Source organism: Fringilla coelebs, assembly GCF_963513975.1.
Source record: "Fringilla coelebs genome assembly, chromosome: 13".
Taxonomy (NCBI): domain Eukaryota; kingdom Metazoa; phylum Chordata; class Aves; order Passeriformes; family Fringillidae; genus Fringilla; species Fringilla coelebs.
The window spans coordinates 11,366,386-11,391,084 of record NC_140039.1 but is presented as its reverse complement, the minus strand read 5'-3'; the positions used below and the strand labels follow the sequence as shown (position 1 = coordinate 11,391,084).

Sequence of the window (24,699 nt, the reverse complement as noted above, 5' to 3'; positions counted from 1 at the left end):
CCCTTCAGACACAGACATACTGCCTGTGCCTGAGAGGAACAAACACATTCCCAAGCAGAAAAAGACCAAGACCAAGACCTATGCCCTTTCCTGCTGCTGGGGATATCCCATGGGAGCATGCTTGGAGGCAGGTAAATCTGACTGCAGTGCTGTGGCCACCAGGACAGCTTCCACCAGCTGTTCCCTTCCTGGCTCCAAGGCCACAGCTTGGTACTCACTGTCTGGGCAGTGAGTCTGGTCAGCCTGGGGATGCCTTCCTGCCACCACCACCCAGTGACTCCCCCAGGTCTGGTTGCTTTAGAAGATGTTTGTGGTTGGGACAAGCCCAAGGTTGGTATTTGGGATTGCTGCACCAGTATTTTTCTTTCAGTTAACATTAGTGAAACTCTATTGGTCAGCAAGAGGAAACCCTAGAGGAGATATCATTTTAATGATGTCTAAAAACTTTACTTACTCTGGTGTTTGCTGATTTCCTTCTTTCCTGTTATGGACAATAAGTCACACTGACCCAGCGTCAGAATGTCTGTGCTCTGGAGTACAGGACAGGGATGGCTGGGTGTAGTTAAGGATATAACTGGGGTGGGATGAGGTAAAGGACCTGCCTAAGCATATCTTTAGGAATCTCATGGGCAAGATGCAACTCTGTGTCCTTGGATACCTGGGATAATCAGCCATTTGCTATCAGGGTTGTGTCACATCTCTGGCATGAGGGACAATAGGGGGTTTCAAACACTGGTGGCTTCCATTCAAGTGGGAACACATTGGGACAATGACACGCCTGAACCTAGGGAAGGCAGCTCAGCCAAACATGTCTGCAGGGACAGCTCTTAGAACAATGCAATTTCCCTAGAAGAACAAAGAGTCAGATGTTCACCCTGACTTTAAAAAGGACAAAGTCACAGCAGTCAGAAGGGAACTTGAAAGGCCAACTCCTCTGCTACAGACATCTAGAAAAAATAGCCTCTTCCAGCCAGAACAGCTGTACAGCCAGTTCTTGTAGATGTATTCACAGTGATCTAAAAGAGCTGCTGTGTGTTCCCAAGGGATGTTCCAAGAGTCCTAGAGAAATTGAAGGAAGGAACTGTGTGCAGCCTTTTTATTATTTTCACTAAACCTGTATATTCCTTATAGCAGTGAAGTAAAGTGCTCTTGCATCTGGAACCCTGGTACGATCACTGAGTTGTCTGCTTCAGGTATTGTGTCATTACCAACAAATAGCTGGTTCAGAGCATTCCCAGTTTGATGAGCTGAAGAAGAGGCCAGTGGAGGGTCTGCCCAGGATAAAGATCTCTAAATGCTGAGTGACCAACTTGGGCATCCATTGGAGTCATGGCACAAAGCCAATACTGATCATCACACTTTTATTCCAATTAAAAGCAATGAACTGTTTGTTTTACAGATGCCAGGTTTGCTTATCCTTCAGTCTCTGACAGAATAATGAGCAGAAAAATTATCTTTACAACACTATCTTTAGACCATTTTTCTTCTTTTCTCCTATTTCTACCTCTGCTTCTTATATTCACCATGCTGGAGAGCAATGTTTCCAATTCATCAGGTGGCACACAGAACCAACACTGATTTTGCTTTTTTTTGCTGCTCTCAGGATCAGGATGAAATATTAGTGCTTTGAGACTCACAGCAGAAAACTCCAAAAGTCACCTTGTTCCCAGACACTGGTGTCACAAAGTTGCACACCTGTGCTCAGAAGCAGATCCTACCAGGGCAATGACCAAAAGGGACAGTTTAATTACAATTGTTATTCCATTTGCCATTCACCTTTTCCCTTGGTTTCTGTGGAATACAAGGCAGATTTGCTTGTGGTGGACATTCTTGTGGAGACTGAAAAAAAAATTATGACACTGAAGAAGCCTGTTGGAAGTATCTGCAGTGAGAACCCAAGCAGCTCCCCTGTCCGTCAGAGTCCCTCTCACACAAAGCTGGTTTGCTAATTTGCCCATCCTCTGGAACCACACAAGGAATCATAAAAGGATGCCCCCATTCACAGTGAACAAGACAGTCACATGGAGCAAAGATAACAGAGGCATTAAAGGAACACATACACAGCTGATGAGAAGAAGGGATGCTTTAGAAACTCAGACAGTAGCAATACAGCAAGCAAGCCTGGAATGTTGATTTGACAATGATCATTGTCATTTCCCTTTGCAGTGTGTGCAGTGGGATCAGAAAAACACAGGGAGCTGAATTCATCCTACAGCAAACTGTGCTGACATAAGTCACTCTGCATCCTACAGATTTGGCTTTAATTTTGAGTTGACCTCATTAGTACAAACAAAGTGTTCTTCAAGAATGATGCTGAATTAGAAACTGCTTGAAATATTTCTAGAGACTAACACAATACACCATAATTAAAGACATTATAATCAGTGACTTGATTTCTTTTGCTTTGACTTCACTCTGCCTTATTTATTTATTTATTCATTCACTTTGGAAAGGTCTGAAAGTCAAATTCAATTTTGTTATTTGCTCATGCTGGGAGCTGTGCTGTTCTTCTGGAAATGGCATGGGAGTGCTCGTAATGAGATGCCAAAACCATCAAGCAATATTTACAATTTAAGGGCCAGTTCAAATACAAAAGCAATTTGTATTTCTGTACCACAGGCACATCTGCAAAATCTTTGGGGAACAGAGAAATCTGTTTTCTCCTTATTGGCTTGGCCTTACATTACTAACAAGAAAGAATGGCAGGCATTCTTCAAAGGGTAAAAGAAGTATAAGAAGTAAATAGAGGAGTGGGTGCCTTTTGTTTGCCTAATTTTGTATTTTTAAACACATCTCAGGTGTAGAACTGAGAGAACTCTTAGAAAGGCACTGTTTACCCAGACAAATGCAGCTCTGTTTACTTAAACTGTGCTCACAATGTCTGAAGTTGAGCCAGCCCATGGCAGTGTAAGTTAACAATGGCCCAGGAATGTCTCTGTGACCAGAGAACCACAGTGGATCCAGGCAATCCTCCAAGTCCACCTAGAGACCACTCTGTGAGAGACACCCAAGCACCATGCTAACTAGCCAGGCAATGGTTTCTCTTTGGTGACTGAGGAAGCTCACATTCACACATGTCTGGAAATCACATTTTCAAGTGCATCCTCCAGCTTCCAGTGTCTCAGCTGAAAGTGACTGATCTGCCAGGAGAGACTTGGGCATCACTCTGTCTGAAGTCAGTGGCAGCTACAGCTATGAGCACCTTTGAAAAAATTACTCTGAGTCAATAAATCTCACAGGATTTACTTGAGGTCAAGAAGAAGGGATAAAAGTGCCCCACAAAAAACTATTTGTGCTTATCTAGGTAGTGACAAGAATAGACGAAGCATCTAGAAAAGGCTACAGGGATGTAGACCACAGAGGAAGAAGGTCACCTCTGAAGTTCCCCAGGCCCTTCAGGGGCCTCAAAGGAAATGTCTTGACTTCTCCTCCCAACTTTCCTTCCCCTTCCTCATCAGTGTCTATTCTTAGCAGCTTTGTCTGAGAGCTGGGAATAGAACTTGGTTTCTTAATTCCTCACCTCCTGTTGCCTCATACTTTGTCTCAGAGTGCTCAGGGTGGTGACAGAGGTTTAAGCCTTGAATGGAGCTGTTGCTTATGTTTACACAGTGACTGCTTTCCCATTAAGTAGGGTTTCTTTGGCTACTGGGACATGCTATAGGCATGAGATCAGTCCTGTTTGGTTCTAATGATTTAATTCCTTCAAACAACATTACAAAGACCTGAAAATGCCATGCCTTGCCCAGATCCTAAGCGCTGCATTCAGCAGTGAACACTTGGTGCCAAAGAGTTACCCATTTTCACGGTCCAAAAGTTCTGCTGTTGGCACAAAACATGAAAACGACACCAGAACACACTGCTTTTTCTTCCCTACTGCATTCAGCAAGGGGAGACCACTTAATTACACTTTAAGATGGAACTGGCTCAACAAGTTGGGCAGCCTGCAAGGCTGCTGGCCAGGGGAGCTGCACCTGCACTGCTGCCGGCAGGCAGGAAGAGAAGATGACACCCAGGCCCCAGCTCTGCTGTTGGGAGTGGCTTCCCACGCCAAAAACAAGTGGAAAACTGTCTTTCTTCTTCCTTAGTCCCATTACTCCTTACTCCATCTACCCCATCTAATCATTATGACATCTGAGTGCCTTTGTGTGTCAGCTTCCTGTGAAGTAATCACCTAAATCCCTCTCTGAAACAAAGCAGAGCCTGCTGAGGAACTCACAATAGGTGCCTTTCACTGGCAGGACAACCTTGGCCTCAGTGGCACTTCTAACAAAGCTTCCATATGTGCACCAGTATGGGCTGGTCAGTCAGATCAACACCACACAGGATCAGAGCCTGGGTATTTGTGAGCATGAAGCAATAATGCCCCACAAAATTTCTCCGTCTTCCTGAAAAAATAGGTTTTTGGTGATTTTTTTTTTTAAATATGCTATAACACATTAATCTGCTACAGACTTTTATCCACATTTATGAGTCTGTTCAATGAGATAAAAAAGAAGCACCAGCTCCAAGGGGTGGTGTCTGTCAGTCATCCCCACTTTCAGAGACTGCCTGGCCATTGTCTGCTCTTCAAGCCCAGGCTAGAGCTACTTTTTAATATTTCCTTTGGCAGGCATCCTGGGTTTTCCCCCTCCCTGGGGGAGGGATCAAGGGCGATAAGTTCTATTCTAATAGAAGACAAGTCAATGATAATCTTTGGGCATCTGCAGTGAAGAGGTATTTCTACAGCTCTGGCTGGGATTAGGCACATAATGGATCAATGAAAGATCTCACCATTTGACGGTTATAGCATCATTCATTAGTGTTAAGATGTGAACCTGAATCAACAATTGAGTTAGAAGATTGAAAGAATTGCTTTCAGAATTTGAAATAAATTGTAACAGGCCTGTAAAAGTCCCCTGAGGTGTCTCTCTTTCTCTCCCTATACATATATATAGAGAGATCGGTTTTGCTGAATGCTTAAAATTAGATGAAAGTTGCTGAGCTTCTACACAGGAAGAAGAAAAAGCAGAGCTTCTTATGTAAAGTGAAAGGGGGCAAAATAATGTATTTTTGGTTTGCCTATCAAAGCACTTCAAGAGCAGTCTTGATCACAGGATCCAGGCACTGACTTGTTATTTAGTCACTTACCATCTCTCATATATAACAATTCATGAAGAGCTAATAATAAACAATACACCCCCTCCTTATACACAAACACGCAAACACACAGGAGCTCCTTGTAAATGAGCAACACTGATCCCATCCATTTTTCTTGTCACAAAACTAGGACAAGTTCACTCTTAATTAACTGCTTGGTGCACAGACCACTAAAAAAAATTAACTACCCAGAGGACTTAGACACCAAGTTTTCACTCTCAACTCCTTATCATTTCTGGGACAAAGATCCATCCACCCACCACTAATCTGGTAAGAAATTAAATGTGATCAAAAAGCAGTTCCACAAGTGGGTGACGAATGTTATGGGTAGTTAATGATTAATTACCATTACAATACAAAACAGCCTGGTTTCACTGTAGAACCTTGATTTCATAGCATTATTTTTCCATAAAGGCAATTTTCAGGTTGGTGCAAAGACTATGTAATGCATCAGTGCCAAAAACCTTCCTCCTTGTTTCTGAAAGGCAGTGAGTAGAAGCAACTATAAACTGCTCTGCAGACCAGGAGATCTTGAACCAGAGCCCGGTCCTACAGCCCAGCCTGGGCCATGGAGCTGTGGTGGGTTGGCTGCACTGTCCTCCCCTCTGGGCCAGTATATTTTGGTGCTTGCCCACACTCTGTATTACCTGAGTGCCAACCCAGCCCTATGTTACTCCCACTGTCCCTTAGTTTTGTAGGCATAAACCCCAAGGCCAGCTAACTTGGACCTGTGTCCCTCTCTCAGAGCAGTTGCCAGGCTCGTTTGGGCAGAGGAGGGTGTCTTCTAACCTGTTGGCTCATCAGGATAAAGTTTAACTCCCTACTACAGATTGAACAACTCATTCCTGTGATTGTTTTCTAGTTATATAAAATCAACACAGCTCTTCCTGTTGGCTTGCAGAAAAAGTAAACAATTAAGCAATATCCAGATTTTTATGAAGTAGATACCTACATAACTAGTGGCAGCACAAATACATGCCAAGCCAGCAGATACTGGAAGAAGAAAGATCATAACTATGGGAGCCACATCAGATCATAATTAGCACAGAAAGCTATTAAAGAGATTATTTAAATTATGCAAATATTTACAAAATACAAAAATATTAGAAAAAAATCTCTATCTGATTCTTTGTCTGTGTTTATTACACAGGTCAGTTTTGAAATTGCAATTGCCAGTGAGAGAGCTCCCTGAATCATTTACTAAGTATAAATAATTTAAAACCAGTCAAAAAGCAATGCAGTCAAACATTCTGCCTGTTGCCCTGCTATTACTATTGAAACTGAACTCAGATGCTGATGTTGAGTTTGTTGATGCTGATCAGATCAGAAAGAGTGAACATTCCAAAGCCTGTATCCCGGTCCTCCCTGACTGCCTGTGCTGTTAGTTTGGGGATAGCTGTTTACTGCTGATGGGCATCAGCCACCTGCCAGAGCCACTTGGTAGAATACTGAACTGCCAACCAAGCCAGCTGTGCATGGAATGACAGCAGCTCCAGTCTTTATATCTGCAAGGCTGACTCGAGCAAGTTGAGGTTTGGAGAATGCAATTTTTACAGTAGGGACTTTCTCAGTTGAGAGAAAACTCTCTTAGGGGCTCTATAAAGCTCCATGTACACGGCCCAGTAATGCCAGTCAAGCTAGAAACAATAATTGCATTAACAGAGTTGTATCTAGTGATAGCAGAAAGGACATTTGCTTGAAAGTGCTCACCTGGGAGATGCTTCTGGCTTCCAATACCTGCAGAAGAGGTACTGCCCATCAGCATTGACGATATGGGGCAGATCCTTGTATGGGATATTTTGAGGACTCCGCTTTGGCGAACTTTCCTCTGGCATTCTGGAAGAATGACCTGCAAGGTGTTAGAAGAAACAAGACATACTTTAAAACAGGTGAAAACAAGATAAAAGCTGATGAGCTTGGCAGCCACAGACACTCAAGAAAGTCAATCAGTAAGGCAAGTACCACAGATGGGAGGCTGCTCCCAAAACAACAGCCAAAGAGCCCCCCAAATCACTGCTTTAAAACAGAAATGTAGCAAATGTTTTTTTTCAGAAGAGGCTCACATTTAGCGGTAGAGCATTGAGGGGGTGAGGGAACAAGAAGAAGGGAAGAGCAATCCACCATCAGTACTTCATTTACAGCTTTCTATTCCACACTTCTCCCATCTGAGTTTATTTTTCATCATTTCGTGAAGCGGATCCTAAAGAGAATATTTTAACTGCAATCAAGAGCAAATTATGCAGCAACCGCTACAGATATGAAAAGACAGCTGCATAAAAGATTTATCTCTGGCGGAACATCTCCAAAGAACAGTGGTGGGTACACAGCAGAGGTATCTGCCACCGTGTCATCATTAAGATCTTCTCTGACATCTCAGACAGGAAGGTGGCGGCGGCGGGGAGCGAAACATTTCCAAGAGAATTTGCCACAAACCTGTTTTCATCCTGTGCAAAGGTTTGCATTCTAGTGAGGAGCCGGCATCGCAAGTCAAACGCAAGCAGATGAGGCTTTTTGCATCTCGCCGCGGAGCCGCGTTCGCAGCCCGGCAGCCCCGCGGCTCCCGGCGGGCGCCCGCTGGGTCCCTCCCGGCGCTGCGTGCGCGGGGCTCGCCCCGGCTCCGCTCCCCGGCTCGCTCGCTCTTTGAGGAAAGTCGCTTGGGTAATTCACCACTTCTCGTTCATCACTTTTTTTTTTTTCTTCTCAAACAAATTGCGTGTGCGGGCTGAAGTGGCGGTGGTGGGAGGGGAGGCTGGGAAGGGTTGGGGAGAGGGAGGGCTGGCGGGTGGGAAAGCTGCAGTCCACTTTCCAGAAGCTGCTGCACGTACATCAAAGGCACCTTGAACACATGCAGCTGGAGCAGCTCACAAAGTTCCTGCCGCGGCAGGTTGTTTGCAACTTTACTTCCTTCCTGCCACTTACAGTTCGGAGGCCGCGGCGACGGGGGGAGGCGAGGGAGGGGGAGACCTTTCCTCAAAGCGATCCCCGCTGCGAAGCCATCTCTCGTGTAAGCGCAACTTCCCCAGCCCCGCGCTGCCAGGCGGCGAGCGGGAGGGAGGGGAGGAGGAGGAGGAGGAGGAGGAGGAGGAGGAGAGGGAGGAGGGAGGATCCAAGCACCGACGCGATGCCAGGTCGCCAGCCCCGCACACGCATCCTCCTGTCGCGGCAGGGCGCGGCGGCCCCGCGTCCGCCCGCGGAGCCGAAGCGCGGTGGCTCCACCGCACGGTGCGCGCCGGCTGCTCCCGGGGAGAGGGAGACAGCGGCGGAAGGGCGGTGGGTGGGTGGGTGGATGGAGGATGCCTGGATGCGGGGATGCGTGGATGGATGAAAGGATGGATGGATGAAAGGATGGATGGAGGGGCGGGCGGTGCTGCCGCACCCTCGGCTGGGCTGGGCCGGGCTGGGCGGGCAGCGGGAGAGCCCCGCGGTGCCCCCGGGCCGCCCGGCCGCGGGGAGGGAGGAGGCACGGCCGCCCCCTTCCCCGGTGCCCTCCCGCGGGGGCTCCGCACCGGCTCCGCCGCCGCCCCGCTGGGCCGGCGCGGCCGCAGCCCCGGCACCGGGATCCGGGCACAGGAGCGGCCGCTCAGCTGCTGCGGGCTGGGGGACGGCGGAGACAGCCCGGGGACGAGGGCGGCTGCTCGCGCAGAATTTCAAAGGCAGGACATCGTGGAGCCGTGCTGCCTCCTGGGCATCCCGGTCCGAACAGCTCCTTGGGATCCCAACACCAAACTTTGCTGTTTGCGTTTAATGTGCACCTCTTCAGGCTTTGAAGCCATACCGGGGAGATCGCTCCGATACCAGTTCAGAGAAGTGCCCAAGCTTTGCAGCCTCATTCAGGGTAAAGGCCATTTATAAACACAGCATGTGATTTATACTCACATAAATCATTATGTCGCTACAGACTATATGCAATACATGTGCTGCTACTCTGTAATGTGAGATCTGTTTGGTGGTATATGATACTTGCTTATAAAAATTGTCACAGCAAGGTTCCCTGAAGCCAAAATAGCTCCCCAGCTTTAAGGAGAGCTATCCCAATAGAGAATTTTGTCATTTAATACTGCTAAGTGGTTAACATTGATTAAGCACAGATTCATGCCTTTTACATTTCATCAGTTCCTTTCATTTTTACATGCCTACATATGCTTAGAGGTCTCAAGCCTTTCTAAGAAGAGGCAGCTAGTAACCTTATTTTTGAAGTGAAGCAACATGCTCATCAAGTGTAAATCCATGAACAAAGGTTTAGGAAAGGAAATAAATACATGCTAATGTTAATAACAATAAATGCAAAACCTCAGAGATGATCTGTATAAAAATAAAAAGGAAATCCAAACCAGATTTTATTTTACTCATCTTTCAGTGTCATTTATATTAAATGCCTAGGGGGGTGTTAGTTATAAATGGAAAAAGCAAAATTACATGTTCCTGTAACTGCTGTTGTTTGGACAAAACCAACATTTATGGCTGTTTATAATGAGTGAGATTTAGGTCAGAAGGCTCTTAAGCAGAGCCCTGGGAGCTGTACCTGGAGCTGTACCATTTGCTAGGCCAGTTACTATCTAAGTATGAATGGGTGGAATTAAAGATCTATCACAAGCCAGCTCCAGAGTTGGTAGAAGCAAGGACATATATAATTATTTAAATGATACAGATCAGATAATAACTGGATTAAGAAGAAAAGAAAGAAGGAAAGAACCCTCTTCCCCCGCTCAGGGTTTATCTGCCAGGAACACTTTACTGCTTCCCTACAGCCATCCATGAAATCTGATGCCAGGAACAGGCTCCTCTCCTGCTGTGGTGCTGGGAATATCAGAGTTCCCAGGGCCACAGAAGGGTGGAGAGAGTTGAGGAGAAAATCTCCTTTTAAACTTCTGGATAAAAATAGCATCTCAAGGAAAACGACCTTTGTTGGGACACAGGGGCGAGACCCTGACTTTGAGAGCCTGCCCTGGTCAGCCCAGATATATGATTCCCTTGGTACCCTGTTAACCTCAGTGCAGCTAAAATTGGAGACAGCATAACTGTGGTGCAGCCTGCCCTCTCTGCAGGCCCAGGTCCTCACCACAGCACTGGAATAAAGAATCAACCAGCAGCTCCTTCCCTTCTCACCAGCTTCCCTAAGACCCCAGGAATCTGAGGACATTTCTTCCCATGGGTGATACACACTTCCCCATCTCAATGTCAGCAGCATGAAAATGAATGAGGAGCAACTGCTGATTTGTTGTCTTATCATTTTGCAGAGTTTAAGCTGTGAATGAAAAGCCACTGGAGAAAACTGGGTTGTGTCTGGGGAATTCATGTACCTGATACCCAGACTATACAGCAGGCTTCAGCAGAGCAATTGCTGCATACTGCCTCCCTGTGAGAAATCAAAGGGCTGCCTCAGCAGGCAGTATTTATGAGATTGTAACATCTTCTCTTGTCTTGGTAGAGGGAAACACGTTTCAGAAATAGAGCTTAGGCTAAATCAACTTCTAATAAAAAATAGATTCACACTTGGTGAATCTTTACACTAACTCAGCCATTACTCAGTCCTTATAGGAAAGGATGTTTGGTTTATTAAAGGCCGAGCCCTGCTTAATGAAGTGTCTCCTTTGACCCCCCAAGGTATGCACAGCAATACAGAGAAAAGGGGTACACTTTCAGACAGAGCAAATTTTAGGGAAAGGATCAATTGCTGGAATGACAGAGTAAATACATGTAATGAAACTTGATATCACAGCAAGCAGAGGGAGAAAAGAGAAGAGAAGAGAAGAGAAGAGAAGAGAAGAGAAGAGAAGAGAAGAGAAGAGAAGAGAAGAGAAGAGAAGAGAAGAGAAGAGAAGAGAAGAGAAGAGAAGAGAAGAGAAGAGAAGAGAAGAGAAGAGAAGAGAAGAGAAGAGAAGAGAAGAGAAGAGAAGAGAAGAGAAGAGAAGAGAAGAGAAGAGAAGAGAAGAGAAGAGAAGAGAAGAGAAGGATGATGGGAGAGAGCACAGCAGGCTGGTGTGTAGCTCTGATACCAGGGTAAAGGAGCAAGGAACAAGGACTTTCCTTGCAGTTAGGCTTTTGTTCCCAAAATGAATTTTTAATGGATCCTATCCTGTTGGCATGCAAAGGTAAATAGACTGTATGAGATCCTTCTGCTCTTGTTGACAGCCCCATGTTCCTAAATTTTAAAGCAGTGGTTTTGTTCGAGGAGTAGATTTGATAGGCTGTGTGTGATAAACCATTTGGGATTCTCCTCACCAGGACCACAAAGTGAACTTTTGCTGACAAGAAGAGGAAAAAAATATCAGAGGAGGAGGACAGAATAATAAAATATATTAAGAGTATGTGGTTATGGAAGAATCTGATGCAAAACCAGAAAAATGCTGGAGTTACAGTAGTCAGGGAGCAGCTGGAAAGAGCAACAGACAGCACAAGCAATAGAACATCTGTGAAATGATGGGAAATGAAGCATGAAGAGGAAGAATTGAAATCAAGTGAAAATCAAAGAAGCCAGTGCCACTAAAGCTATCAGTTTAGAGTCATTAATTTGGATTTGCCCTACTCTTTGGCTGTTTTTTAAATTATTATTATTAATTCTTAGATGGAGTCCAGGCATTCACCTTTACTTATTTCTGCAATCTGCCTTTGCTTTTCTCTCTTTTTTCCTGAATAAGACATGTATGGGGATGAGGCAGGAGGGGAGTCTGGGATGAGCTGTTCTCACTTGCCTGTAAAATATCTCTTTTAATGTCTTGCAGCCAAAAAAGAAGCTTGATGTCAGGCAAACCACATTGAGGAAGAAAATACTAGAGGAAAACATTGTATTGATCAGTTTAATCTTAACAATGTCAGGAGGAATTATAAGTAGCTCAAGATTGTCCTGCAAAATTCTACAGCCTCATGGACCACCTCACAAATTGGTGTGAAATGGAGAAAGGTTCAAGGGTAAGCACAGGGAATACATGAGTATCACAGAAATTGTTTGCAGGCTTCCACTGACTTGTTGCCCCTCAGTAATCTCACCTTCCCCAATCAGTAGGAATAAAACTGTTAGATTATGCTACAAAGTGGGTTAATACCCCTAGGTGTAAACTACAGTCAAATAATAAAGTAATTTTACCATGTAAATAAATATAATTAGTGGTAAAAATAGTCCTAGTTTTTTTTAGGTAATAAAAATTTGCAAATCGTGCTGTAATGAAAAGTCACAAATCTGTGACTTGCAAACAGTAGCTGTATGAGTGGAGTGATTAGTATCTTGCCTGTGCTCCTTATTTGACAGGGCAAAAAATACACACTTAAAAATACAGTAATTGAATATCAGTTTCCACTTTTTAAAGTGATGTATGGAAGATCACCTATCCTACATAGATGCTAATTTGAGAACTGGTTGTTTTTCATTAAAGAAGCAATACATATTTTGTTGGGTGGTTCATTTAGTTTTTTGTTTGGGTTTTTTTTACTAAAAGCCCCACAAGATTATTAATACCAGATTCTGAGACATTTTTAGTATTAAAAGGAAGGCATCTTCCAAAGGCAGGAAATTCAAAATGAGAGTGGAAACTCTGCCCTAGAGCTTTTTTCCACAGGAGGGAGGTGGATGGAGTTATTTTAGCAGCCTTTTGGTTTGAGAATAGCTGTGCCTTGGTAATGAATGGGTTTTCACAGAGGTCTGGAAGTGCACAGGCTCAGCTGTGGTGCCCCAGCTCAGTTCTGGGGCCAGCACTAGAGGGCACAGCCTCAGCTCTGCTGGACAAGGGCTGCATGTGGGCATTGCAGCCCTACCAAAAAAACCCTCAGCTGGGTTGGTTTGGGTTGTTTTCATTCATTCTACCCTTTATCTAGAGGTTTCCTTTAGACATTTGTCCCTTTTTATCTTTGCAATGTCTAAATAAAAGTTTCCTGTACTGGTATATAATTAGTCCAATTTTCCCTCTGGATTTGTACTCATCTCTAGAATGAACTTCAGTGGTGTGAGGAGAAAGGGAAATGCTGCCCTTGTCAATGTGAGCACAGACACCTTAAAGCATGTTTTTACAGAATGGCATTTCCTTGCACATGGCCATAGCAATGTTCATAAAATGCTGTTCACCTTGGAAGAAAAAGGGGTCTGGGGGCAGAAGACATAATCAAAAGGAACCTGAAGGAGAAAGTCCAAACCTTGGAATTTTAATATGCATAAAAGTCAGAGTAAGATGACACTATGAATTTTCTCTAGCAGGAATTATGGTCTCAATTCTGAGGAGTACCTGACCATTTCTTTTCTCATTTTTATTCCTAAGGTTGACTGCATAATCCAGTCTACAAACCCAGCATTATTGCACCAGGGCTAAATGCTACAGGCAAAAGCCAGCACTACCCTGCCATGCTTAGAGTGGGGCTTTATTTTGGTAGCTGAACTGGAAGCATTGACTGGAGAAGGGCTGTTATTGTGCTGCCTGCTTTTCTTGCTGCTTTGCAATTGACAAAGCATCATTTATCATGCTTTGCATTCCAATTTTTCTTTGCACGTTTTCCAGCTCATCATAACATAATTATGTTTCTGTTTCCTTCAGCCAGGGGCTGATACTTTCTTTTACTAAGACAACAGCTGCACTGCACAACCTTGATGAATCCCCATAAGGGTAAAGAGAGTCTGTGGTGCTTGTTTCTGCCTTGGCAACCCAAATGTTCAAGCTCTTTTTTGTGACAAATGCTGCTCTAAAATGCACCCAACCCCGATGCTTTCATAGCATTTCTCAAAATTAGGTTTTATATTGTAAATTAGACTTGAAATATTAAACATTCTGCCTGCTTTGTAATTTTAAAGGCTTCCTTTGTAACATTTCTGTTTATGGTGTTTATAGGTTATAGACTCTGGGATGGAATTTAGAAGGCTGTAGTCACTGATGTGAAATTTGTATTTTGAATGAAATTGACTTTATGTGGGACAATAAGCACAATCTGAAGGTCTGTTTTATGTCCCTAAAAAGCATCTTAAGGCAGCTTTCACAGTACAGGTGAATAATTTCCTTGATTACAGCCTCAGTTGCTCAAGCCACATTGTGGCATAAAGGTAATTACAGAAACCCCATCTCTGAAGGGCATTAATTGTTAGTGGTAGAAAAAGACACACTATTTTTATTATCAGTCATTGAGATATTTTATTTAACTCTAATGTAGTACTCTGAACCTGAGATTTTAAAGTACTTGAGAAAGGAAGAATGTTTTCTGTATTTTACATAGGAGAAACCAGTGCAGAGAAAAGCAGGACTAAATACTGGAGGCAAGCTGAGGGCAGAATCCATTCTTAATGCTCCTGATTTTCTTTACCCAATTATACCATTACTAACTCCCCCCTCATCTCAAAATCTATCCATCACAGCACTGTGTACAGTGGAAGCAGCAACGTTTTCAGCCACTGAAGATTGCCCAGGTTTGTAAATATATGGGATCTTGTGGCCTGGACAAAACCCCAGCCTTGACAATTGCCTTATTCAGGGCAACATTTTCCCTACAGTTTTGCTTTCTATCCCATTCTGGTGTTATTACTCCTGACACCATCATTTGAAGATTGTTTGTATTTATACATAAAAATTGCAATAAATCTGTACGTGGAGACAAGAGTTGAACTGATATGATCAGTCCTATCAGCCATATCTATGTGCTCCATGATCTAAGGATTCTTTGGGAGTATTTTAGTTTTGTGTTGTTTGAGCTCTGTCCAGCACACTGGACACTGATGCAATTGCCTGGAAGGCAATTAGATGTTAGGTGTTGATGGCACTCTCCCTGCCCAGCCAGGGCCAATTTCCCTCAATGGTTCTGCTGCTGATAAAAAAAGCAGTGGCTGCTTGTGTTGGAAAAACAATGAACACATGGCTCATGAGAGGAGCTTGCCCTGTGCTCCTTCCTCCTTGTGATCCTGAGGGAAATTCAGGCATATTTCACTCAGATCTATTTTAGCTTTTTTACATCTATCATGAGTTTCTTCACTCAGTCCACTCATGTTCAATATAAGATGTGCATTCTCTTTCTGATTCATGTACAGTAATTACTTCCTAACATCTGCCTAACAGATTTTGTAAGAAAAGTAACTCTTCAAATATTAAGAAAAAGAATTAATCTATGAAATCTTTGAAATCTCCATTACTGGGGTTTGTGATCCACAGCTGACTGGATTCATTTCCCAGCCAGGAAGCTGGTTCAGCAAAACAGCTGCATTAGTTATTTAACTGGAGGCCTGATCCTGCTCCTGCTCACACTGATGCAAAGTGGGAATAGTACCAGAGAAAATAAAAAATATCCCTAGTGTGAAATACATGTTGCAGAAAAAAATAAAGCATTGTGCTCTGGAACAACAAAAGATCTGTAGCAGATACTCTGCCACCCTGGTAGAGATGTTAGGCAGGATGTCAATGTCTTGCAGAAACCTTACCCCAAATGCACTGCCAGCTCCTGGGAGGGTTCTTTTACTGTGGTGGCACCAGGTGACCAACAGAACTAAGGCCCAGTTGTGCTCAGTGCTGTGCCCTAATACCATGAAATCACAGGTGACCTATTCTGTACTAAGTACTCATCACTGTTTGCATCTGGTTCATAATTGTTCCCTCTCAGTTATTTAATTTTTACAGTGTCTGCTACAATTATTTTATACCTTCTGGCACAGAAAAATGCACTCACTGGTTTTTCTCCTAGGCTGAATTAATGCATGTGGTAATTGACCCAGGAGTACACAGAAAGGAGAAGTCAAAGGAGAAGCATTGCAGTGAAAAATGGGACAAAGCACCCAAAAGTGTCTCCTGTGTAAGATGGCAATGCTTCTTGGACAGTCTCAGGACATGAAGGGATGGTTACCAGAGCCTTGAATGCTTTAGAGATACGTCTTCAATCCCCAAGGCCATCAACACCTGCCATCTGATTGTAAAATGAACTGTTAATAGCATCAAAACTCAGTACTTGAGAGTTCACTCCCCAAACCTCACCCAGTTTCCTCCAACACAAGCTATCCATTGCAGCTTGGCTACAGACTGACTCTCATGTAGCACAGGTATCTTGGTTTTGTTTGGGCTGTGGAGGCAGTGGCATCTGCAGCTGCTGGGGACTCATAACACCAATTCATATTCCTGCTGTACATCCATTGGAGGGGACTCCTCAACTCTTGCAGATGGGAACCTTCCAGCCCACAGTACTGTGCTCTGACACCAGTAGGTGTTTATTTTCGCTTGTTGACTTTTTCAGGTACATAACTGAACCTTCTCTGGAGCTACAGAAAGTTTTTAAATGGAAACCGAGGTCTGGAGATGCTACACTTTCAGACACAAGAGGAAGGGGAGTTCCTGGATGGAGATATCTACATGAAGCTCCATCATTGCTAGACCTTGGGGGGTTTGAGGAAGAGGACAGCAGATGGGAGGCTCCAATGTTCAGCTCCTAAGCTGGAGAGTCTCTCTTTCCCTCCCGTGCTATGAAATGTGTACAAGAAGCACTGACCAACACACGTAGCCTCAGCCCCAACCCAACCCTCTGCCAAGCACCCCAGTACTTGCAGGGATGGGATTACAGCAGCAGCTACGCTGTGGTTTAAAACAAGGATAAATTCCTAGCCTTTAGTTTTGTGGGGCTGTCTGAAATGAGACAGAGTTGAGGCCAATGTCTGTTGGAGCCCAAAGCCTCCCTCTGCAGCCAGCCAGACACGTTCCCCAGGCTGCGCCCGGCCCTGCAGAGCTCCGCTGTGGCTCATCTGCCTCCTCCTCTGTGCCCAGTTTCAAATCTCTTCAGCAATATGTTCTGTAACAATTAAGGATTTCTGAGGCAACTCCATTAAGATCAGAAAGATATCCTTCTGTTTTGAAATATGTGAGCATGAATGATCCATTCAGCACAGCACCCCTTGGCCAGTCATATCTCTCTGATGATCAAATATATTTTTAATTATCAATCTATCCAAGGGGATTTTTTCTCTAGACAATATCCAACTGTATTGTAAGAGCCATTTGGATTGATGCAGAGAATTTGGCAGCAAGATAGGGAACATTTGGGCTTTCAACACTTAGGAACATATGGAAAGAGGTTTGGAAGATTGCCACATGGGATGTAGCTTGGAAGATGCTACATTTCTTCATCCTTTTTTTTTTTTTCCTGAACAGAAATAGAAGAAATTTTGCTTTTTTTTCTTTTTAAGGATCCTAATTCCTGTTTAAATTCCTGTTTATTTTCTATGCTGCTCTAGGATAAACCACTATGGTCAGCTGCAAGGTTTGAGCAAAATCAGCTGCATGCTTACGGGCAAATGTAGGTGGGCAATTAAAAGGATGGTGATATTGCAGATCTTTTCAAGTTTTTACCTCCTAATTCATGAGGACCCGCAGAGGTGAACTCACAAAGCTGCAGCCTGTGACTCAGATCATGGGGTGAAGGAGGGATCTGGTGCCAGCCTGTCAGGATGTGCACCATTTACTGAGGGCTCTGAGGGTAAGGCCCTGCTCCTTCCTTCACCCTCCTGCTGGGACCAGCTGTCTCCCAGTCACCTTGACACCCAGGGTTGGACAGACAGTCCAGGCTGTCTGTGTGTCTCTGGTACAGAGTTTCACCATGTAGCATCCCAGGTGCCTTTGGGACAGCACAGGAATGGGAGAGAGGAACCTCCTCCAGCTCAGCACTCAGGACTGGATGTGTATGAACCAACATCATATCACTTTAGGGACAAATGCCTCAAGCCCATGATGGGAGTATTCTGTGTCTCTCAGAGTTATTGCCTCTGCTTGCCAGAAGAGCAATGCTTTTTTAATAATTTTAAAAATTTTTTTGTGGTTCCATTGTGTCCCAGGTTGGGGGGCTGCAGCAAATGCAGAATTTATTGGAATACACAAACATGTATTTGCAAAATTGGCAAGTGGGCCCTGCAGCTTAGTAAATGCTAATTAATCTCTCAGACTGCTAGGAAATCATCATTATCCCAGTTCAGCAATGAGAGACAAAGACCAAAGAGAGTGGCAGGGGCTTATACTGAGTGACAGAGTCAGAGCAGACAGAGTTGCAGTCTTCTTTGGTGTTCTGAACAGTAAACCACACAAGTTTGGCAAGACTGCATCTGGAGAGCAGAATGGAGGCACCTGGGGCTTTTCCCTCAATCCCTGTCTCCAAGAGCCCAGCTCAGGGCAGGCTGCAGCTCTCATCCCACCTGACTGCTCAGATTTCCTTTCCTTGAGAAGTAAGAGCAGTGGAGAGCTCTGACTGCAGCAGGGAGCTGGAAAGCAGCCTGACTATGCGTTCACTTCTGGGAGCTGGGAATCACTCTCAGTCACCCCTGTTTTGGTTATAGCCTGAGTGTTTATTGTCCACAAATTCATTGCAGCCTTTTATCTTGCATTTTCCTGTGAGAGTTTGATTCAACACTTGCAGCCAAATAATGACTAGACAAGGCAAGTTCCTGTTATTTCTTTGCTAATGGGATGCCAGGAGTCATTAAGATATCTCTAGCTGAGGTGAAGGCTAAGATGACATCCAGGATCAGGAAGAGAACATGGAGGGGTTGGTGACAAGAGCAGAGGAAGGAGAATCTCCTCCAAAGGTATTCAAAAACCTGTAGCAACAGCTTTAGAGAGTTGACCATAGAAGAGCAAAAAAGATAGGCAAATCCCTAAATCATGTGGGTGGGATTTGTTTTAGAATGAAATAGCTGCCTTTCTGAATAAAACCTGGAAAAGATCATGTGAGCTTCAAGTATATTTTTAGCCATATATACAGCAACTGCACATTTCTGAGCCAGCTAAAATTTGATTCAGAAGGCTTTAATTTTTTGTTCCTTCTCATAGAGTACACCTTGATGGACATTAGTCTTTTCTGTGGCCATAATAACCCCAAGTTCTGCTGTTCTGAGGATGCACTTCTGGTGTCAATTTGGAAATCTTTTGACTCTAACACAGTTGCATAATTTTTTTAGAGACATTAAGGAGCATTAAAACTATAGGAACCAACCTTTCCTAGAACCCCATCCAGTTACATGCTTCTTTGCATCTCCATTCCCATCTCTACTGATGTAAAAGGAGAAAAAGGACTCTCCTATCAGCCTGCTCCTGCTGCCTGATTAGCTGGCTGCTATCACAGCTCTTCTTTTGCTCTGTTACAGTTTCATTTTCAGAGGAAAAAGCCCTGATGGATATTGAGCCTCAGGATTGTGGCACCACTGCAAATTAAATGAGGTTTCTGTTTATACCAAAGGGACGGCAGTACCTCCTTAATCAGGCTGCCTGTTCTTTGGAAATCAGCAGATATTTTGCCTAAAAGCACCCAGCAGTGCAGTGTAACTCAGTAATAACTGCTTATTTGGGCTTAGGAGGGAAACCCCAGAAGAAAAACTGTAGTTAGAATCTGTAAAAAATCTAAAATCTGTTTAGTGGTTGACTTTGGGGGGTTTCTTTTGCCTTTTGTTTTAAGATTGCCTGAACTTGATGGAGGCTCTTTCATTTAAAAGACAGAGAGACCTACAAATTAAGCAACATCTAGCTCCTAATGTGTGAAACTGCAATTTGCATACATCATGGCAGCTGCTGAGTTGGTCCTTATTACCTCTGCTGGAGTGTTAATTTAACCACAACTTTATCATTAATTTAAATGGAAAAGCAGCGGGTTGCTGGCCTGCCACATTATCTGTCAGGCAACCTGGGAATCAGTTGACAGAGCCAGAAAGAAATTTCAATTCAGAGGGGCTGCAGGGTGCTGCCTCCCAGACTTGTGGTCACAGACAAGCTCCAGATTGCCCTTGGCCTGCTCTAAAGGTCAACACTAACCCCAAGGAAAAAACCCAAATCAATATAATATCTGGACTGTCATAAGAGAATACATAATACAATCAAACTTCAAATCTCTGTATTTCTGATTTTTTTGTCCCTACGCACCCAAACTGGCACTGTTTATACAGCTATGATAACCAAAACATCATTGCTGGTTCTGACTACAAATGGTTTGTAGAGCAACCACTGCAATGTGGTGCAGACCCACCCTGAGGGCTGAAGGCACTCGAGCTCTGCCCAGGCAGGAGATGCCAAAGCTGCCCAGGCAGGACCTGCTGGGAGCAGGGAGCAGCTGTGCCATGAACGGTGCCTGGAGGCTCCTCCACACTCAGCTGATGCCACATGGAGGAACAAACCTGCCAGAACCACTCATGTGGGAAGTAAAGCAAACGTGAGGAACCAGCTGCCAAACCAGAGGCTGCCTCACTCTCCAGGGAAAGAGGCTGAGGAGCCCCGAGAAACTGCTGGGATGGGAGGTGAGAGGAGCAGTGTCCACATGGGGAGCCACCCATGGGCAGGGGTCACCGAGCACGAGGGTCTCCTTTCCCAAGCCATGATGATGTGCCACCATTTAGTCACACAACTGTGTATTCTTCAGTGGGGAAGGAGGTTCTGCTCTGAACCACGGCAAGAGTGACAGAGGAGATGAGCTCAGCTCAGAGCCTCGGTCGAGATGTTTCCGAGGCAGAAAAGAAAAACCATGTCCTGATGCCTGCCAGAGTTTAACTGAGCTGCTGTAGGTCTCCTCTGAAGTTCAGCCAGAACTGAATGTGACTCATGGTCCTGCTCATGGCAAACCAGAGCAAAATTTCAGCCATGGACACTTTGTGTGCACACACCCACCAGAATAGGTGTCCTGCTTTCAGGTGAAATGTGAACATTGTGTAGCTGTTCCCAAACTCTGGACTGTGATAAAAACACACTTGTAAACAGGTGTTTTTCTCCTAAAAAAGGGCTATTTTTCCAATAAGTGAATCACTAAGAGTTGAGATTTAGAAAGGAATGTCTTTGCTCATGCAGCACCAGCATGTACTGCATGACTGCTGTTATGCAGACACTGTTCTAAAACATTAAATTCAACATATATTTCCTAAACACTGATAAATTTGCACTAAATGTGCCTTTTCTGTCTCTGATGCCTAGTCCTTCTTGTTGTTTCAAAACACACTGTGCTAAAAGATCACACATTTCTTGAATTATCACAGATACTCTTCCATTGGTATTAGCTTAACAAAGTTCAGGAAAAACTTGTCTTCGCCCACATCTCAGCCATTCATTTTTATAATAAAAATCACCATGACAACAGATAATGATATCAGAATGAAAAGATTATTACTTAATTACATGAAGAAGGTGAAAACAGGCTTGGCTTATAGCAGAAAAAGCTTTTAATTCCAGCAAAAATATGGGGGGCACACACTCAATTTGTGACATCATTAAGTGTTGCTGAGAGCTGCCCAGGTGTTGCCCCACTGCATGATGGGGTGTCCCAGTTAATTCAGTGAAGTGCAAGAGAAATACTCATAATTTCATGAGAAATAAAGAGAAATTTTCCTTAAAAGTGTTAGTGTTTTTGTGAAACATGCTCATTATAGAAATTATCAGAAGAAATGCATCCATAAAGAAACATGATTATTATTTAGGTAGTGGACTGGCTTCATATAAATAAAATTAACTACATAAATGCTCCACTGTTAACCAGCACCATGCTATAAATTGTTCCAAGTTAGAGGAGAACAGGGCAATCTACAGGATATGGTCCATTTTTATCACAGCTGTGGCATTTCATCAGCACACTGTTCTATCTTAGCTTCTGTGAGAGCTGTGGTATCAGACTGGGTATTTTTATTTCTAAGATAAATCTGAACTTTTAATAAGAACAGTCTGGGGGGTTGGACAACATATATCTTTGTAATCTGGTCTATCAAATTCTCTGACAAGAATAAACTTTAATCACTGAGATTTTTTTCCCTACTTTTGTTCACAAATGCTATGAAATATGCTTTTAAAATAATGTATTTTAATTTTCCCTCTAAACCCAACAAACTGCTCTTAGCAGTTGAACGTTTGTGCAAACTTCCTCTGGCTTTTAAAAAACTGTGTAATAAAATCATCAGAATAAAAATCTAGATAAGGAATCTACATTTCATTTTCAATTTTCTCAGACGTTATTACAATCAATCAACCAATTAGCATGGTGAATAAATAAATTAATGCTATTTAAAAGTGAACATTCTGAAAACCCCTTAATGTCTTTCCCAACTAAAAATGTTGGCTCAACATTAATCAATTTTATAACCCTAAATTCTGCTTAATCTTTTTTCCATCTTTGCTTAAACATATGGAAATAAAAATAGTGTATTACGGCCCTCTCAGTTCCTCTTTAATTTTCAGAGTATGAGATGTACATCAGTGCAGCCCCATCATTCTGGACCAATTTAGTTGATCTGTTTCTGATCTAGCACAAACAAGAAGACAGCCATAAAATATACAGATAACAACTCAATTTGGTCAGCAATCCTTCTTTGGTGTACAGCTTCTCACAGAAGGGCAGGAGGATCAGTTTGGGAAAATTTCTGTCAGCTATGGAGACAGTGGCCTTGGTTTTGGGAATGACTTGGATAGGGTCAGCAAGCAACAGCATCTGCCGTGGTTGGGTACCCACACCTCAGAGGTAGGTGGGTGCTCCTGTGCTGGAGCTGCTCCAGCCACCCAGGAACAGCTGCCATACGCCTGGTTCTGTGCAAGGTCCGTGGGGGACATAATTCCTGAAGGGGTCACTAACTCCATCCCAAGGAAGAGCCTGATGCTCCCCAGCACAGTGCCTGGCAGGCAGCACATGGACAGGGGAGAGGAGAACGGTGCCTGTCGGCTGTGTCCTAATGTGCCCCTGTGCCTGACATTAGAGCAGCTCCTTATCCCAGTTGGAGCCCAGTGCAAGGCTATTTATAGCCCTGGCACCTCACTGTCACCAGGGGCTCTGTGTGCTGTGTCAGAGCTCTGCCTCCCTCTCCCATGCCCTCTCCCAGGCCCTTGCCGCTCCCAGCGTGGAAAAGGTACATTTAAATCCCATCCCCACCTGGAGCAGGAAAGGGAAGGGTGTTTGCTGTTGGGACAGATGGGCAATGTGGAATCACCAGGGCCAGGCTTGCTTTGGGTTGCTGGGTGCATGGGAAACCTGTGGGCAGGGATACCTGAATGTTTGTCTTGGGGAATCCTTAAAGGTGCTGCAGAGGAGCATAAACACTGGGCCAGCTGCAAGGCAGCAACAGGGGGAGGAGGCTGTAGGACCCACTGCTGGTGCCAAAACTGAGCCCTCTCAGCTCCTCGCAGTGCCTGCTGCCTAGCTCCTAAAGGAATTGTAAGAGATTCCTTACAAAGTTAGGACAGGAACCATTGATCACATCAAACTTGGGGTCTGTTTGCAGCTATGTGAGTCTGTCAGCAGTGTGGGAACAGGATCAGCCAGTGGATGCAGGAATTTCAGTGCCTGAGGTCTGTGCACGGTGGGAAGATTTGAATACTCCACAAACCTGCAAACATCTGGACCTGCTTCCCGCTCAGAGAAACTCTTGCCTTTTCAATCAGGGTATCTATACATGCCTGGGACTGATCCCTGCCAAAGGGACGAACATTTTCAATGTGAGGGTCCAGTGGGGACTGCAGATTTAGGAGATATTGAGTGTGTGTGTCAGTGAAGGGGCCGTTTTGGAGGTGGTGGTGTGTTCTGCCATGGGTTGCTCTGAATTTTCCCTTCTGTGAATATGGACAATACCCACGTATTTGCTTGGTAGTGATTGAAATTGGAACTGGAGAAATTCAGTGGTAAGTTTCGATTCAAACAGTAACTAATGGGATCCTGACATTGGGTTATAAGGGTTTACAATTTGCACTTTATTATAATCTCACTGCTGAATTAGTTATTAAACTTTTTACATACTTGCATTTGCTCACCAGAGGGATACATGCTCCTGAGTTATGTAAGTATTAGCAATCAGAGTTCACAATCTTTTGTAAAAATGCAAGGAGGGCCTAGTTGTTAAATTATGTTTATTTTAATTGTGACACAGTCCTGTTTATATTATATAACTGTTCTGGAAAGTGAGCCTTTCCTATACTAGCCAATATATTTAGAGAAATGCCAAAAAGAGAATCTCCTAAGGCCCTTGTCAGGCTGACTAAAGAGCTACTGAAATGCATTTTGGAAATACATTTTCCTTCTGTTGGCATCTGTCATTGTAAAAAACTTGTGCATCCTCCTTCTGTGAATGAGCACTTTGCCATTTCACTTAGTTTTTATATGCAAGAGAAATGATCTGCGTATGTGAACTGTAAAAGAAATGGGCTTGGTATGTATTTCTTTAGGTTCTATTCTTCTCATATAATTAATGCACATAATTGGCTTATACTGGGGTCTGTCCATAGGTGTTTGTTTGTTAACAGAGCCACATCAATTTTCTACTTAAATTGTGGGATTCTTTTCACTGACTTCACTGAGCTTTGAACCAGATTAAGTCAGGTGAAGGCACATTGGAAAAGATGGCCCATAGGGTCTTTCATTTCCAGCTGCTTTGATTTTTTTCATGAATCTGTAACAGTTTAAAGAAAAAAAAATATGCCTGGTATTTGCTGAGATAGGATCAATATTAATCCAATCCCACATCTAGGCCTCTGAGTTGGCAGTACACAGAGCTCAAACTGTCAAATCTTCCCAGAATCATAAACTAGCCACAGGCTTTGAAAACTGATCAAAGCATCTTCAGGTCTCCAATGGTCAATCATGCTCCCAAACACAGTTTTTGAAGCTTTGCAGACGGCTTAAAAA

General features: G+C 43.9%; 1 protein-coding gene across 1 annotated transcript in view; it reads right to left on the bottom strand.

The window, feature by feature from the left end:
• Positions 1 to 8,376, bottom strand: part of MGLL (monoglyceride lipase) — a 61,067-nt gene extending 52,691 nt beyond the window's left edge. The window contains 3 exon segments of the mRNA XM_084214705.1: positions 6,847 to 6,985; positions 8,056 to 8,190; positions 8,193 to 8,376. Of these exon segments, the coding sequence (XP_084070831.1) occupies positions 6,847 to 6,985; positions 8,056 to 8,190; positions 8,193 to 8,286 (368 nt within the window). The 5' untranslated portion in view covers positions 8,287 to 8,376.
• Positions 8,377 to 24,699: the final 16,323 nt, after the last annotated feature.